General features: G+C 39.6%; 1 protein-coding gene across 7 annotated transcripts in view; it reads right to left on the reverse strand.

Annotated features, from left to right (window-relative positions):
- The window catches only part of PTPRD (protein tyrosine phosphatase receptor type D), a 1,574,709-nt gene that overhangs the window by 149,303 nt on the left and 1,406,467 nt on the right, over nucleotides 1-18,939 (reverse strand). For 6 of the 7 annotated variants that reach the window (XM_082842820.1, XM_082842821.1, XM_082842823.1 and 3 more), the window contains 4 exons: nucleotides 16,983-17,100; nucleotides 10,551-11,138; nucleotides 10,017-10,117; nucleotides 8,922-9,181 (listed from right to left, as the gene is read on the reverse strand). In XM_082842820.1, the coding sequence (XP_082698946.1) occupies nucleotides 8,922-9,181; nucleotides 10,017-10,117; nucleotides 10,551-11,138; nucleotides 16,983-17,100 (1,067 nt within the window). The remainder of the gene's footprint in view (nucleotides 1-8,921; nucleotides 9,182-10,016; nucleotides 10,118-10,550; nucleotides 11,139-16,982; nucleotides 17,101-18,939) is intronic. The other variant, XM_082842818.1, reaches the window with a different exon arrangement.

Here is an 18,939-nt window from a genome sequence, read left to right on the forward strand (position 1 = left end):
GTACAAAATAACACTGCAGATGGACTTGATAAACACACTTGTCAGGGAACCTCTTGCTTTTCACTACCAATTGCACAAAGTCAGGACAGCTTCTCTTTGCCTAAAGTAATGATACTGCACATGATCAGGGAGCTCCCACTGTCCTCGTTCAGAATCTCGTAAATCAAGGTTAAGCTGATGAATCCTATTAATTTTTCTTCTGCTTTCATACTTTGAGTTGCCGTTCTTGTACATGAAGAAAGAATCCGTTCTGCAGCACTCCCCGACTATTCATTTCATTTGTGGCTCGGGTAATAATTGAACAGCCTTCCCCATGGCAATTAATTAACAGTGTGGCTGGATATCCATAACCTTTTCTCTCCACGGTCACTAAAGCATCCATCTAGAGCAGCCAAAGTGGAGCCTTTCAAAGCAGCTCTCGCCTATTGAAAGAAATGGGGTGTTGGGAATTTGGAACTCCTGGGTCCAAATCCATACATTTCAACTGTATTCTCTGCAACTGTGACTTTGTAAAGAACCTCATATTCGCCATTCCTGAAGCCTAACTTTCCCCTGAGGATACTGCTTTCTTTGCAGACTTCTCACGTGGTGGCTGTTAATTTATCCCTCTTCCTCTGCCCATGAACCTCAGGTTTAGGGTTTGGGTTTCTTTCCTGGTTCACTGTTGCTTCTTGCAGATATTTTTTCCTCTACCCCTTTGCTAAAATCACAATAAGCCCTCCTTTTGGAAGCTCGTACAATTCAGCTATGCTATGGTCTTCTCTTACTGATTTCTGCCATCTACCAACCTCTTCAGAATCTTTCCTTTATGGAAGTTTTTGTTTTGTTTTGTTTTTCCCAGGGTTAACCGTCTTTTTTTTCCCTCCCAAACTCTGCCATCATTTTGGGTGACTTCAACCTTCAGAGGGCTGGCCCATGCACCACCCAGGGCTCTCAATTTCTTGAGCTCTTCTTTTCCAAAACCCACATCCTCCATTCTGCCTTAGCTAAAATCTGATAGCCTTTCTCTGTGCCTGAACCCAAGGAGCTGAATACAGCTTGAGAAATAATGCACAGGGTAGAATGATGCCATAAGTTCATATTCAGCAAACTCAAACAGGCCTTCAACACTGCCTGGCAACACAGCCACAGCTTCTCTAGTTACCTAGTCCATCCAATCTTCACAGTAAGTTTTTCACACTTTCTCCCCTGGCCTCAAATCTTGGACATACATGCCTCTCCACTACAAGATGGCCTGCGCTCTTATACACAGAGAAAAGAAAAAGATTTAGACAAGCATTCCCTCGTCGTCTAACAAACTACAAGCCGACCTATATCTGAGTGCAAACCATAATCTTTCCGATCGGTACCGTAGAAGGGCTGACTACACTTCCCAGAGCCAATTACTTTTTCTTGAATTGGGTCCTGCATCTCACTCTCTTTGGATGTCTACCATATACTATACCCCTCGTCTCCCATATATCTCGATTTCTCCATCCTCGTTGGATTCTATCGATTAGCTGTCCATCACTGGCAGGACAGAACAAACCACATCTTGCTCCAGTCATCACTTTCTCTCTCTCTCCTACCTCTTACTGCCCCAGTTCTGAGAAGAGCTGTGTGTTCTTGCTGTTCTCCATGTCTTTACCTTCCATTCACTTCCCAGTCAACTGTGCTCTAGCTCCGGCCTCATCTGCCCAACTCACCACCTCCACCTGGGTTGTCAGTATTGCATCAAAAGGAGAATTTTTCACTCTCTTCTTACTTGATTTTTTTTTTTTGTGGTACGTGGGCCTCTCCCTGCTGTGGCCTCTCCCGTTGTGGAGCACAGGCCCCAGACACGCAGGCTCAGCGGCCATGGCTCACGGGCCCAGCCGCTCCGCGCATGTGGGATCCTCCCGGACCCGGGCACGAACCCGCGTCCCCTGCATCGGCAGGCAGACTCTTAACCACTGTGCCACCAGGGAAGCCCCTTACTTGATCTTTTATCAGAATCTGCGTATTCATAACACCCTCCATGAAACATGTTCAGTTCTTTCTCTGTATCCAACTCTCCTGGTTTTCTACTTAAATCTCTCACCATGTTAACCGTATTTCTTTAGCAGGATTTATTATCTGCTACCCAGCTTTTCAACGGTGGCGTTCCTCAAGGATCTAGCCAAGGATTTGTCTTTACTTCCTCTTTTCTTCCCGTGGGATCTCATTCCAGCTCAGGGAATCAGTTATCCCCTAGATGCAAATGATTTACAGATTGACATCTTCAGCCCGGAACGCTCCTCTGAACTCCACAAGTTTACCCCCTTCCAACTTTATGTCTCCATTTCTATGTCACAAAAGTACCTCAAATTTACTGTGGTTAAAATAAAACAAAAAATACGCCTCCAAAAGTAATCCTCTTCCAATATTGCACCATGATCCATTTTAGGGCACATGCTGTAAACCTAGGTGTTATCACTGACGATCTGCATTAACTCTCTCCCTCCCTCATACCCAAACTACCTCTAAGTCCTATTACTTCCAAACTATCTATAGTGCATTCACTTCTCCCCATCTCTGCTGCCACCGCTCTGGCTTCATTCCATTGTCTCATGCCTGGGTTGCTCCTAACTTTGTCTCCTAATTTTCTCTCTCCGTTGAGTTAAACTCCTTTTAGTCCAGTCTCTTAAATTTTCATTTTGCAATAGAAAATTAATTGTAACATTTCCATTGATCCTCATTTGTCTTAGGATAAATACCAAAGGCATTATACGACTCAGCAGGATCTTGCCTGAATCCATCTCTCTGTGCTCTCTGAGCTACGCCCTGGTGGGCTTTTAGTTTCTTGAATTTACTTGGTCCGTTCTGTCTTTGCTCATTCTCTACCATCTGTCTAGAACCTTCTGTCACTCCCAACAAATCCCAAGTTATCTTCTCTCTTTCCTCAAATAGCAACTCACTTTTTTACTTCCTAACTCAAACCTTCCCTGACCTCTGCTTAGAACAATGACCCCTATTACATGGTCTCAATGAACCATTTTTAGTCCATAATTTTCCTATACGTTTAAGACATATTCATATACTTAGAAACACATTGCTAAAGCAGTTACACATATAATTTCCCCAAATTTGCTAACGTTGCCATTTTATCACTGAGTTCTTTTTTCACTGAAAAGTGGAAGTGGGTGAAGCAGGTAACTCTTGGGGATTTATGCCTCCCCTAGATCGGGAAGTCAAAAACATTTTGAGGCTCTTCTCTTGCATTAGAACTTTCCAACTTGAAACCTCATCAAGCTTTTCTCTTTTCTCCAAACCAGCCTAATGACATGCCTAAATGTCTTTTAGTTACCAGCAAAGCAGTGATCCTGGTTCTAATGTCATGTGGTATTAGGTAAGGTAAGATGACTCTGTAAAGTGAGGAACTAGCATATACCCTGCAAATTCATATCAACCAAATCATGTGAACTGAAAGAACTTGCTTGAAATGCAAAAAAAAAAAAAAAAAAAAAAAAATTGCTTTTGGACATAGAGCAGCTTCCCATATGGGTAAAATTAAACTTTATACTCTGTTTGCCTGTCTAACTCAAGGCTGAAGTTTAGCCTTCAAATACCCTTTTCAACATAGACCTTCACTATTAAACTAATGGAAAATAAATAACTTGAGAATCAATATATCTGGAGAGCCCTCGACTACTCATAATGTAAGCTGTGTTTTCCCAGTATATTAGATTTAATTAGATAAGTTAAATATAACCTTCAGAATTTTAATTATCCTATGTAAAGTTTTACTAATTTTATTTAATATGTTATCATCAAGGGGCCCAGTTCCATATAATTATATGGGAAGGTGAGCTCTGGCCTTCGTGGCAGTACCACTTCAAATTCTGGCAGGCTTTTTGTATTAACAGTCCATACTAGCATTCTCCAACTCATTATTTAACTGGGAGGTCAACATCTGTCTCAGAGTTTAATGATGAATGTCATGCCTTGAATCATTTTTTGATTTTTTTTTTTCCTGGCTTTGGTCATTTGGGTATATATTGTTTAAATCAAATTAATTAACCACAGGAAAACCAAAGCAGGTTGAATGATCTTTCTAGTTTCTCTGTTTAAATTAAGGTTTCTAACCTTTTAAGCTACGTGTTGTCAGACAAGTTATTAATTGTCTTAAGCCTCATTTTCCTCATTTGTAAGATGGCAGATGATAATGCTGACTGTGTCTAGCCTCTCCCTTTACCTCTCCTCTAAATTCTCATGACAATCTACTGATTTTATTGTTCCACATGTAACATACATTTCCACAATCTGTGGCCAAGTGCGTGTACCTGATTCCTCTTGGTTCTGAGCTCTGTCCGGGGCAGTCCTATTGACATCTAATTGTTATGGAGTTCTTAGATGTTTAGCAATTGTCCTAGGAAAAAATACCCTGGTTTGGTCAATCATTTTATGGTCACAGAGGCATGGTTGTGGTTCAACATGTAGACTCTGGAGCCAGACTGCCTAAGTTCAAATGTTTCCTCTCTGGTTATGCTATTGTGTTGCCAGGGCCAATTAGTATACTACCTTATAGCTTCGTCAGCTGCAAAATGAAGAGGACCCTTGGTGTGAAGATTACAGCAGTCACTGTGTGCAGCGTCCTTTGAAGAACACCTAGTAAGTCCTCTGTCCCTATTAACTATTAGCAGCATCAACTCTGTGATCTTGGCTGGGCCACTTAGTGTCTTTGGGCCTCACTTTACTCACCTGTAAAAGGGGAGACCACCTACCTCACAGGGTTATTATGAGACTTTAGTGAAATGCTCTAATACCTTCGGTAAATTGTAAAGCTCTATACAAATTTAAGCCTTTACTACTTCAGTTAACGAACATATGATGTGTGAATTAAACATTAAACAGCTTATACACACCGAGCTGATACTAGTGGTGCATGTGTGTTATGAAACAACTTTGCTTCCAAGAATGTCTTTCTTTGAAAGAAAAAGTAGATAATAAATTTAAAATTTTAGAAAACGCCCTCATTCTTCATTTCTATTTTTCATAAACATGAAATGGTTGCTAGGGAGTTAATTTACATGGGGTACCTTCTGGCAGCTTTTTCTCTGAGTACCATCTGTGTGGTGCTTTTTTTTCTTATCAGAGTAAAATCCTGCTCTATAGAGTCACAGAAGTCCTCTTTGTCACCACAACTTGCTTCTGACGGATGGTGGCATTGCTAGAGTTTCTGACCAGCACTCTGCCCGCTAAATGTATGCAAAGAGAAGGTTGAAGCCCCACAAAATTCCTAGTACTAGAACCTGCAGTACCAATGTGGCTGTTTCGTGAAAAATCTGGCCCTTCGCTGAGGGAGCTCCCAGCTTCTCCACACAAAACCCAAGTGTGAAATCACAGAAGCGAGGAGCTATGTCTGCATTACGTTTACAAGAGACAGATTTATTTTCCGATGGTGAGGAGTTTGGAGGTGGGGATCAAGACCTCTCAATTATCTTGGCCGGAAACGAGGAAAGCCTGGTTTCTGTTGATAAACAAAACAGCCGTTCAATCATCAAAATTGTATTTTGATAGGAAAACAAATTGGAAGCCTCTTTGTAGCTAGCTTTTACCTAAACACAAGTTAGCAACCCACCCCAGAGCTCTGGAATCGATTCTGTTTTCTCCCCTCATTTCTCCCTTACAATACTTAACAGAAAGCTCCACTCTAATTTCTGAACTGCAAGTGGTACCGCATGGCACACGCGTTTTGTCATATTTGACGATGCCACATGAACCAACCTAGAAGACTGGATGGGTAACTTTATGCTATTATCCCTTTAAAAAACATAGTGAATATGAATTATCTAGGGATTTTTGCTAACAGGAGATTTGCTTGTCATTTCTTATGGTTCTTATACTTTCCCCCAGTTTTGTCTTTTGCTCTTGTCTTTCCCCCAGAGTGTTTAGAATATATTTCTGGGAATCTTTACTTCATTTCTAGAGCAGAGTTTTTTCCATAATGGTTTGCTTTCTTCTTCTGTTTTGTAATAGTCTCTGATCTTTGTTACCAAAGTTTTATCGCTTTTCTTTGACTCCCATGTCAAATATTACCAAGAAGAAGCACATAATTAAAATAAAGAAAAATTGAACAAGCTAAAGAAAAATACTGAGAGAGAGACTATATTCTGCAATATTCTCAATTCATTCAGAGGTTGGGAAATGAAAAAGAAGTCTATCACCAATGGACTAAAATGTCATTTCCCAGTAATGTCTGAGACATTCTACCAAACTAATTTGGTAAATAGCCATTAAAATCTTTTTTTTAATATATAAAGAAAAGTCTTGAAATCTAATAGTAAAAACTACAGATTATGTGCCACTATTTTCATCTTTTATTTACTCTTTCCCTGAAAAGATAGCACATGTTTTTAACAGACTCAATTTATAGCCCATATAAACTATATGGACCGTTCCTTCATTGTTTGCCACTATTTGACCTTCTCTAAATCTTTCTCATCATTCAAGACTTATTAGATATCAGCTCCTTCTGGATATCTCCCTTGACATCCGAGTTGGGCTAGAATTCTGTATTTATGTTTCTACAGTACCTGGCAGTACTTGCTCCATATATTCTTATTATCTATTTCCTGTATCTGTTTTCCCACTATAAGGTAGGGCTTTATCTCAATCATCTTTCTATTTCCAGACCTAGTGCTGGCAATACAGTATGTCTAGAATACGTGTTTGTTGGATGCCAGCTGAAAAGTCGTAATGGATGGGTAAGACGTGGACCAATAACAAGTGCTAGTCTTTGTCTTGCTTGGGCAATACCACATGTGCTGTCCTCTGCCTAAACAGCGTATATATCCCCACCCCCACTCCCATGGACCAGCTTATTGTGATTCTTTAAGCCTCAGCTTAGATGTTGCTTTTTTCAGGGCCTCTTCCCTGAACTACTCAACGGGGGTTGGGAGCTCCTCCTGTGGCCTCCCCTACCCAGCTAACTTTTGGTATCACAGGACTCCACTCCACCTGACTCTCTACTTGTCCAAATCCCCCAATTACCTATACTATGTAAGAGCCATGAGAAAGTCAGCATTCTCTCCACTGAATTCCTGCAACATTGTCTGGAACTATGGTGGGAGATCAAACAATATCCATGGAATATTTAAACAACAGCAAAATAAAATCTCCCTTTCATACTAAATTTCGTTGGAATCAAAATCACACTAATATTCCATTCTTCTTTTCAGTGTTCTAAATGATAGAAACAGAAGAGTGGACAAAAATGGAGACTCATATAAATGGAGACTGATTTCACTGACACCTCATGTAAAATGTACGCAAATTAAACTCATTAATTTCCTCCTGATCTTTCATCCTTCGGGATGAATGGCAGCATCATTTATTTTGTCATCCGATCTCAGACCTCAGAGTCATCTATGACATTTTCCTCTGCCTCGTTCCCTCCATTAAGACAGCTGCCAATTCCTACTTCTCTGTCTGCCTCTGCATCCCATTTCCACCATCACCATCTCACTTCACAATCTTGTTACTTGCCTAGAGTCAACTAACTGCACAATGACTGCCCAAAACTTTTCTCTGTGGTGCTCCAATCCTTCTGACATGCCTTCAGGAGCCATCTTCCCTAAGAACTTTCCTACATTATGTCACCAGATTGCTACTCCAACCATCCATGAACTATGTAGAAATGCCTCTGCTTGACCTTCAAACCTTTCATAGCAAGTTTCATCCAAACTTGATCATGTGGGATAGAAGAAATGACAAAGGGTTTAGTCTTATCCCAAGCCGGGAGCACAGTTCCTAACATGCAGCAGACACACAATAAATATTTCCTAAAATGGCAAAGAAGGAAACTTAGGTATTACACAGATGATATCATGCCACTCTCCTGCATAAAGTCCTTTAATGGACTGTCACTATCTATAGGATACAGTTCCAACTTCTGAGCACAACTTCCCTCTTGTATACCTGCCTCTCACTACTATTGCCCTGGCTCTCTGAGCACATGCCTTACAGAATCACTTGCTTCCTTTACTAATGAGCCTTTGCGTACGATTTCCTTCCTCTGATTTTTTTGAATGCCTCTTATCGGTCCTTCAAGATTAAATTCAGAAACTTTCTTGATCCATTTCATTCTGGATTAGCTACTCTTAAGATAGAGTATGATTCTATCGCTAGCACATATTGCATCTGTCTATTTCTCTGTATTCCTCACTCTGTGATGAACTCTTCGAAGACAGGGACCACATCCTCTTTTTTTGTTCTCCAGGGTCTACCACAGTACTCATACTTAATATACTTTGGTGAAAACACTTTTTTTCTTCTACTGGCTACCATCAACTAGCTATATACAACCAACAAACTACTTAATGGACTGGATTTAATTTCCACTTCAGGCCCATTGGCCTCTACACTGTGCTCCATCCAAACCAGAAAAAATTACATTTTCTAGCTTTCATGTTTCTTCTAATGTCATTCTGAACTTTAACTTGTTGAAATGTCTCCCACCTTTCAGCACACATGTAAAACAGCAGTGTCTTATACTGGTTTTTTTTTGTATCCAATTTCCTAAAGTTTCTTTTAGCATTGTAGTATTTTCTAAGAATTCCTCACCATTAGAGTAACACTCGCCAAATATCAGTTATTCGACTAGTCACATTATTCTATACACCACGACGTAAACTTCTTTATGGTAAGGTTCATGTTCTATTTGTCTATCTCTCCTAAATTATACCATTTCTGGAACGTAAAGAAACACTCTCGTTAATGTTAAAGTGATGAGAATCTGTGTCACAATGAACTCTAGAACACAATGCAACAGAACTTGAATAACAAAACTATGAGCCTGTGCAGAAGACTCTCACTCTACACACAGCAATAGTCTTTTATAACCACATATTCCCGAGATTTAACCTTTTTTTTCTTGCTTACGTGCATTTCTATCCTTCAGCCCTAACCTTCGATCAACTTACTTTATATTCTCATTTGCAGGTACTTCGGGCAGTTGCACGGTAATCATGCCATCCAAGTTGGTCTTCCCAATGAAGGCAGGCTTGGTACGTAGAACATCTGGTGCAGTCTTTGCGGTTACCCTGTGCTGCAGGCCCCCAGCACTGTTGCCACGATTTGTCAGCACAAATGAATATGACTTCTCAGGCTTCAGGTTGACAATTAGCTTCTGGGTAGCTCGGCCATCCACTTCTTCTACCATTTTCCCATCGTCGTAAAGAATCTAGAGAGATACGACCAATCAAAGAGATTTGGTTATCAGTCAGGCAATGAATATTTTCTAACTAAGATGGTACTTGCTTATGGAAAATACATATGGGTCATTTCTAATTTGGGGCATTTCCTAAGCCCATAAGTGCTAATAAATTCTAGAGATGGCATCAGTTTTCTTTTGTTTCTTATTGTGTAATGATACAATGTTTCTCAGTCTATCAAAAATACACAAAGAAATGTACAATATCTTAACAGTATGTGGCCCGTCAGTTGTCTGTGAAATGTTCTAGGTTTCAATGCATCATCCACACCACTTTTTCCCAAACACTTCCATTCTTGTTCCCAAATATATTTTTACTTTCAAAAATGTTTCTTTATTCTTCATTCTTTATTGTTTCTTTCACAGACTTGTACTTCTTGCTAACATTTGCCAATATCTCTCAATGGGAAACTAAAGTTTAAAATATTCAAAGAATTCAGGCCAATTAACAAATTACTTAAATCCCAGGATACTGCATTACAAACAGGTAGAAACCATGTAAATTTCATTTCCTGATGAAAAAACAAAAGCATTAGCTTAGATGTAAAAAGTTCAACTTGGAAGTGCTAGGTGACCCACAAAGAATGCCGGCCCTGGGTTTGAGCTCCTGCCTTCTCTTGAGAGGGGAAAGGTCACACTGCCAAAGAGCCAGACTCAAGTGTGTTATGTGAAAGCCACAGAGAGAGTAACAAGTATGTGTGGCTGACTCAAAGCAGTCTGTATGCTTTGTAAGTAACTTACCCAAGTGACCTGCCCCCTCCACTTTTACCAGTGATATCTTCTTACACATTAGAAAACAACTTACTTTGAAAGGCATGGCAGAATTATAATTCTCTGGAATCTCCCAAGACAGTAGCACTGAGGTCTTCATTACTGCTTTGACATGAAAATTTTTTGCAAACACTGCTGGAAAAGGAAAAACAGTGTATTTAAACTACTCCTAAAAACGTATGACTCGTCCTTTTCCATGGACGGGAGGGCTTAAGCTAGATGCCATCTACTTTGATCGGACAGAGACGTGTGATTTGCCTACCTGTTAAGAGCATTCATTTTAATACCTCATTCTCATAAAGATCTCTCCTTTCTCTCCCATTCAGTCAACTATATTGTGTTTTCCTTACCTGAGAACATTGGGGTGCTGTCAGCCAGACTTGCTTGGCATTCTCTAACTGAAATCTAAGGCATCCAAAACATATTAAGTTTTACATACTTTACCTTTTTGCTTTTGCTGAACCTATTAATATGAATGGGCCGATCAGTTATTTATAGCTTCAAAATACTGATTTCCAAAGACCGACATTCCTTTAAGGGAGAAAGGCCGTAAGCAGACAAATCCTACCTTGATCCACAGGCAGTGTCCTGAACTGGACACTGGGACTATACGGCCCGGGGCCTTTGCTCGTGTGAGCACGTACTTTTACATCATATGTGGTATCTGGTTTTAAGCCACTGAGTGTCAGAGTGGTGTCAGCTGGAACAATAAGCTGCTCCATTGGAAGAAGAGGGATATTGATATCCCTGTACAGAAGGGTATACTTGGTGATAATGCCATTTCTCTCTGCCAGGACAGGTGGCTGCCAAGATATCTGGACAGAGGTTGACGTGCTGCCATCTGAGTGGAGGTTTTGAGGGAATCCAGTTGGGACTTCTTCTGGAACAGAGATCTCCTTCACCATCTCCTCCCCGAAGCCCACTTTGTTTCTGGCTGAGAGCCTGAAGATGTACGATGCTCCTTTGTGGATGTCTGTCGCTGTGAAGTGATCTTCTTTTTCAGAGAACTCCAGAGTAGTGAGTGGCTCCAAATCCTTCCGGCCAAATTTTAGACGGTAGCCCTGGAGGGGTCCAAATGTGTCCACGGGGGGGTGCCACTGAACGAGAGCGGTATTCATCTGAGTGTGGTTAATCACAAGCCGGGGTTTTCCTGGAACTGGAGCACACAGGAGGGAGTGGTGAGACCACCCTACGTGGGTGTTTGCATTTCAATCACTGATGAACGGGAATGCCACTCCATGGGCATTCCCATGCCTTTACTTATAAAAAAAGCCAAGGCTCGGTCTATATGCCTTTGTGGAAACATGCTCCTTCTCATACTCTTTTAAGGTAGGGTGAGATATTAGAATTTGATAATGGACAGAAAATAGGAATTATTATGGAAATGATAATTTAAGGAGATTTTTTTAAAACATCTTCACATTTCGAATCTTAACACATAGAGGGTTCATGCCGCAGAGAAATGAAGCTCAGTAAGGATTAGCCAATTAGGTACAGCTAATAAGAATAATGATTAAAATATATTTAATTACTGGGTCCATGCAATGTACCAGACACTGTACTAAGAACGTTACATGTAGTATCTCACTTGATTTACATCCTTCACTCCTATGTGCCCTGCTTAGTTATTATCTTCACTTTGTATAATAAAAAAAATGAAACAGAGAGATAGAAAACTGTGCAAAGTTAGATGCGTACTAAGTGAGGATGCTACGAGACAAACATAGGTCTGTCTGAATCCATGGCCCAAACAACTTAACTAGTATGTTGATTATAAGTTTAAAAAAAAAAAAAAAAAGGTAATGTAAAATAATGTTGCTCTGACTTACTGTGGATCTAATTTGCATTTTTTGTTTATACCATCCACACCAGTCATTCTCATCAAGTTTTGCATCTAGTAAAACAGGAATTATATTAAGACCTACACCATATTGTTGTTATGAATATTAAATGAGGAAATGCATGTAAAAGCCTTAGAACAGTGTTTTACATTTCATTAATAATAACAATTATTAATAATCAGAATATTAAGCTTTTTGTGGTCAGGGGCTAAGTACATAATTTCTTTTCAAGCTAAATAAGTTAGATATGTGAATAGGTCTAATATACTCAATGTATTATTACAACCGTATTTTTTTTTTTTTAAACACACAATAATTATTCCTGGAATCCACAGACAAGGACAGTGGTAAACAACACAGAGCCAGGAGTTTCTTTGGAAATAGTCCAAAGATGAGGGAGGGGAAAAGAGTATTACCAGAACTAAAAATAAGTTAATAGAAAGGGGAGAAAATATGGTCAAAAGGGAGGAAAGCTTACACTAATGGCAATGAAAAATACACAGGCAATGAAAAATAGTATCATAGGTATGCAGATATAAGTTAAAAACAGAAACAAACTAGAAAGGTGTTGAGATAATATACAGAATATTAACTTCAAAAATTACTCGGTTAACCTGCTCACTATATATTTCAGACCCCAGAAGTGGTGTGCTTTGTCCAAGAACAAATTCTTTGTGATATTTCTATCCTTAACCAATGAAGTAATATAATAGTTTTGTTTCACATGTTGGATACGTTCATAGTAAGTGGGTTCATCATGTGTGGGAAAATAGTTCCTGAAGTTTTTAATGGCAATTATGTACACGTGTTGAAGGTTGACCCAGAAACCAAACCAATCCAAACCAAAAACTGTAGACTCACTGTTTCTCATGGAAAGGTGTATCCGATATCTTACTAACCAACTACGAAACTCTCAGAACAAACCCGTTCATAAGTTGCTGAGTGCTTGAATTATTCCATTTATTTTTATTTTAAATATATTTAAAATTATTTTCATTTAAAATCACTTTAAAATAGATATTGGCAAGTATCCTCAATTTCTCTCTATGTGTGTATAGTATTTACATGATTTGCCCATTAAAATATCAATGACGTCAAGAATTAAACATTTGAGACTCTGCTGAGAAAAAAATGGGCCTTTCAGCAGAAAATACATCCTTCAATAAACAAAACCTGGTTGAAACTTTTGGGGAAAAACATAACAATTAGGTCTCCACATTTTCCAGGGACAATATATTTTATTAAAAATATTTATCGAAAGTTTTCAAAATTCTGGTTATGAAGAACTGCATCGTAGTAAATACACTGTGCACCTTGTTTCTATACGATGCATGTAAAGGGAGGATAAATAAAACAATTTAAAATTTCCTGCAACCACAAATATAGGTTGGATTGTAATAATATTTGTCAGCCATATATGAGTATGCTTTTATTATCTGGTGTTTCACTTCATAATATTGCTACGGTACAAATTTGGAGAAATTTAACAAACTCGTAAATTATAAGAAAAAAAGATCTCATGGCCTTATGAAAATGTACATCTATTCTTCTGTGATAGTCAAAGCCTAGGTTGCACTAATGCCTTTTGTTTTTGATGCTGGCATGCCCTTTCTTGTTCTGGGATATAAACACTGTGGGCTTGGTACCATGAAATCAAAGCAATGCTCTAGAAGTAAGAGCGTCAGTTCTGATCTACTGGTTCCCACTGCTGTGCCAGAAGCACCTCAGTCTGCTCTCCACTGCCAAGACAGTCACTCCTTTCCCTGGCAGAAGTTTCACTGAGCCTGAAAACTATGAGACAATCGGCCTGGAAGCAACAAGATGCACTAGTGAAGGAGTCAAGAAAGAAATGAAAGCTGAGGCAGCTAGAGGAAGAACTCCCAGCATTGCCTCAGGAGAGGTTAGCCACATGAAGGGAACACCTAAAATCTCCCCAAATGTGTGAATAGTAGATGCAGTTTAAATAAGCTAGGGTCAGGGTTTTATGGACAGTTGTGGTATTTCATCCAGGGAGTAACAAGTAGAAAAAAGGGAAAAGGAATGAGGAGAGTTCTACAACATTGCATGAATGGTTAAAAAGAATTCTCCAAAACTGCACGTACTGGCAATGAAACCCACTCCATCTCTGGCTTCCAGAAATTCTATGTATGAAACATTTACCAACTACTCACTTTAATGTAAGGACTTATATAATGGCATGTAGGCATTTGGGTGGGAAAATAAAAGATGGATAATGCAGGGTCCTTGTCCTCTGATCAGTGCATACTCCAGGTGGAGAAATGAAGAGGACCAGTAGATGGTGCTGCATGTGGAGTTGGGTCCAAGGTTCTAATGCCTTAGGGATATTGTGTGGACCACTTTTAAAGGTCATGCAGTGGCAGGGTCAGTGGGTCTGCTTACTCCAGCCTAGGAGCTGGAGGATTGGCAAAAGGAAAGAGTCTTAAATACTTACTCTGGGAGTTGGAGGTCATTTTTAGCAGTATGTTAGTGAACTTATTGGAAGAAGAAGGCCCAGCTGCACAGTAAATAAGCTAACTCTAACTTATGTCATGACATATAATCTCTTCTCCCTTTTGATTATTCTTATCTCCTTACTGTATTCTTCCTCTTAAAACTCTCTCATGACTTCAGAAATGGTACACGTGTGCTGCCCTTTACTTCTTCTTAGTAAGAGCAATCATTGGAGATCAACCAAGACACTCAGTCCCAATGGCTCTAAACTTAGCTTCAATTTAACTTAGCACCTAAGTAGCAACAATCATAAATGACTGAACCTAAGCCTATTACTTCCAAATTCTCTATGTCATTGTCATCTTTTCTCTCATCCTTAAACATAGCTCCTCAGTACAGTAGTGAAATTCATGTAAAAATATAGAGAAAATTTCAAACCAAAGAATATGCCTAAAACCACAAGATTTCAGGCAGTAGACCAATTATCATGATACCCAGCAATGGGAGTATTAACAAAGAAACTACAAAAATGTCATAATCATTGAAACATAAAAGCCGACATTTTATTCAAAAGCATCCCTCAGGTTACATGAATCCTACATGGATTGCTTAAGTTATGGCCTGTGTTTTTACTTCAAAGATATGATTGTTCACAGATTCTAGAAACAATGTATTATGCAGAAACATATCCTAAAACCAGGAATTTTACTATTAAAATAAAATTTCACGAGAATTCCTGAATTCTCCATGGAAGCTATAACTAAATGCCCATATAATTGGGGTTATTAGGAGCTCACATCTGTGAGATAAACTCAGTAATTCTTCATAGTTATATAAATACAAGGGATTTTTGTAATACTATATAAAACAAAGCAAATTAATCTGTTCAATAATGACTTTAGAATGGTTTTTTACTATAGGTTGGCAGCAAAGAAAACTAGAGCTTTTCTCTTAGAAGGATTATACATCTGGATTCTCCTATCTCCGACCCAGGATCAGTAGGGAGGTCTCAAGAAAATAAATGTGCAGACATCTAAATTATAAGCATTTCCTCAATACCCAAGTCTCCATTGATTAAGAAAGATCTGAGATTGTGAATGCAAAATTGTGTATTGCAAAATAATTCTGTATATAAGATCCACAATTCTAAATAATGTTCTGTATGGTGACTAAAAAGTGATGAGCTAATCTTAGTGACATTAAAATAGGCAATATCATTCCTCGTCCTAGGATTCGCATCCCTTGGCGATAAACCCTCTACGTTTTTGTCCTCATTATAGGACCTCCGCATCTTATGGGCAACAGGAGTTTGATGCTTCATGTAAGATATTTCAGGCTTATTAAGACACAGTTATAAATATGGGTGAAGGAAATGTATTTTCTTCATTTTGGGGTTCAATTTCAGGGGTTTACCCTCGGTTGTCTACATTCCAATAGAGGCTGATTCCATAGCTAGACAGTCAGCATGTCCCCACTGAACATGCACCGTATCTCCTATGCAGGGTACTGAATAAACTTGATACAATGGTATTTTAAAAAAAAAGGCCCAGAAGATTTTGCCTTGAAGGAGTTTTGCCATCTGTAATCCTGCTGCTTGAGGCAATTCCAGGTGGCGGGATATAAGCGAGGCAAATCTTATGACATTTAGACAAATTTGGCCGTGAGCACAGCACCCAGGAGGGTCCTCAACCTCACAGCTGTTCCTTGCTTTATGCCTTTACATCGAGGTGTGTTCCTAAAAAGTTGTGCAAGAAGTGATTCAGGAGGAATAAATCAAATCATAGCTTAAATGTTCCACAGGAGATTTCTACATAAAGGGACTGAAGAAGATTCCTTCTGTAATTATCTCTTAATTTATTGGTTTTACAATGTCAGGTCTTCCGACATGCTGTTTTCCTAATGTGGCCAACCAAAGTGAGACTAAATAGCATTAAGAAGCTTTTTTCTTCAGAAAGGAGCAATCTCGTATTAGTCTTTTTGCTTTTCTTCATTCTCTTTTCTGTTTCCCATCTTTGGTGCAATTTGTCCTCTTTAGAATCCCCACAGCAAGGGGTGAGGAGGAGAAAATGACAAAAAAAAAACACCTTTAAGTCATCAACCCAGTTCAAGACGGCAGCTCTTCTAACAAGGTTTGCTGCTGGGGGGGGGTGGGGGTGGGGGTGAAGCTGTCACGTGATTTCCCTCCCTAGATGCTCTGCCTTCCAGACCCTCGTGGGACTTGCTCCTTCATGTCTTTCAAGTCTCAGCTCAAATATCCTGCCCCTAAGAGATCTCCCATCACTCTTTCTAAAACAGTCCTTAGGGACTGCCCCATCCTTAATGCCCACACACCTTTATTTTGATAATTTATCACTTCCTGGCATTTTATTATTATAAAACTCATTTATTCACTAGTTAATTATGTCAGTCAGAAAATAAATTTCAGGAGGTCAGTCTTTTTGTTTTGTTGATTGTTCTATCAAAGTACTGGAAATAGTGCCCGATACACAGTAGGTGCTCAAATAATATTTGCTGAGTGAGTGATTGAATAATCTGGGTAAAACATGGTTATTCAGTTATTTTTACCCTCTGAACTATGTATCAAAAATCACTAAAGTTGACCATTGTACATTTTTCCCTCTGACCAAAACCACCTGTACCATTTGGAAAATTACCCTTATTGTTGCCGGGAACATATTCAAGATACACATATGCACAGATACAGTTACCTGCCCCAGTGGTGGACACCAGTTTGGGTTTGCTGCGAGCTCCATCTCCTTTGGTGGTATAGGCTGTGACAGTCAGGGAGTAGGAAGTTTCAGGCTGTAGCCCAGAAATAATCATGTCCTGAAATGACACAAGAGAGTAACATTGATTCAGAACGTACACTGCAAATGCCCTGGGGGAACAATCAAGGCAGCCACCTTCCTTCTGCGCATGCGTAAACATTCCCTGCAGCCATGCCAAGCACCGGAAGTTTCATGCCTAGAGCTCACGCTATGGACGACCTGTCTTCATGCCGACACTGAAGTGGGGTCTTCAGCCATCCTAAGAGGCAGCTCTAAGGGGCAGCAGTCAAAACCGCAAAACCTGGGGTCAGACCTCCTGAATTCTTGAATTGAAACCTGGCTTTCCTTATTTACTAGTTTGGTGATTCAGGGCAAGTGAGTTTAATCCGTCGGTGCCTCAGTTTCCCATGTGAAAGTTGGAATGTTAGGACCACCTAGGGCTACTAAAAGATGAAATGAGCTATACTGGGTAAACACTTAAAACGACGTGTGGCTTGTAGTGAGCAATCCATACTCTAGCTGCTGTGATATGCCAGCTGCTCTCCATGTGCCTGCACTGTAGCCTGGCCCTCAGACTGCTGACGGGGCTGATGCCCAACAGTATGTATCATCACCAGGTAAATATTTTACCAAATGGCTGACCTGTTGGCCCTCGATAGCCAGAGAGCCAGAGAAGTTTCTTAGGACTCAAATAGTATATTATTGGTTAGTTCTACAGGCTATGGACTAAAATCATTATAAACTAAGGAGAATTTTCTAATGATCTGGAGGCCCGGCCATAAAACCACATTAACAGGACTTCTTCTACTACATCGCGAATATGTGTTCAGTTAATTCCGACAATGTAGAAAATGTTGAATATCACAAACTATTTATCAAAACTCTTAGTTTTCTCTTAGTAAGGACCCAAAGCTGTGGTGGCTATAAGAGAAGATAATCACAGAACTGTTCTTCTACATTGGAAGTTACACGACTCTTTAGATAGAGTGCTGGCTATCAATTTGTCCTGATATTTTCCTTGCTGCTACATACACGCACAGCAAAAAAAAAAAAAAAACCTTTCAGATTTTTAGCACAGCTATGTTTTCAAATTGAATACAGATAAATTTAAGAAAATATAGAACGTCATTGTCTTTAGCATCTAAAGACAACGCAAATGGGAGTTTAGTGAATGGATTAGATTGTGTGAAAAACAGTGGGATTTTTCTGTGCAAGGCTGTAATGGGCACCATAGAACTCACTGGTTGACTCTGATCCCAGGGATGACAGCTTTCGACAATATGCTTTTCTCGAACGTGTAGGAATATCACCAGTGTGGAAATTCAAGAATATCAGATACTATCCTGAAGAGCCACTGGAAATACTACGCTGTCAGATGAATAGACTAAATCTGGGAGAGAGATTTTATTTTCAGGAATGGTTTCACTAACATTACAGAGAATATAAAAACCAAGTGAACCACTGGAGAGCGCCATTTAAAATGATGGTACACTGGCGATTCCCAGAATTATGATGGGTGAATGCCAACATTATTGTTTCCAAGGTCCCCCTGATATCACAGAATTACTGATGAAAGCAGGCCAGGCTAGGAGGAAAAAGAAGCGAGGCCTGGTTCTATCACCAAATCGTGCGGCAAGCAATTTATGTACCCTGAGCCTTCTATAAATTTCTCATTCATAAAATTGGGGCTAACCACACACGTCCTTCCTCTCATACAGGTTGTGATAGGATAATGTAAGTAGTGCCACTCAAAAGGTTCGAGCCCTCTGTCATGGTCTAATCTCAGCTGGACACACCTCTCTCTGCCTGGATCACATCACCTCTTGGTTTACATTTTCTTTAAGCTGTGGGCATACTGGTTTACTCAGTGGTTTCCACACCCTCTGTCTGGGGTAGT

This window comes from Leucopleurus acutus, assembly GCF_964270905.1.
Source record: "Leucopleurus acutus genome assembly, chromosome: 7".
Classification (NCBI taxonomy): Eukaryota; Metazoa; Chordata; class Mammalia; order Artiodactyla; family Delphinidae; genus Leucopleurus; species Leucopleurus acutus.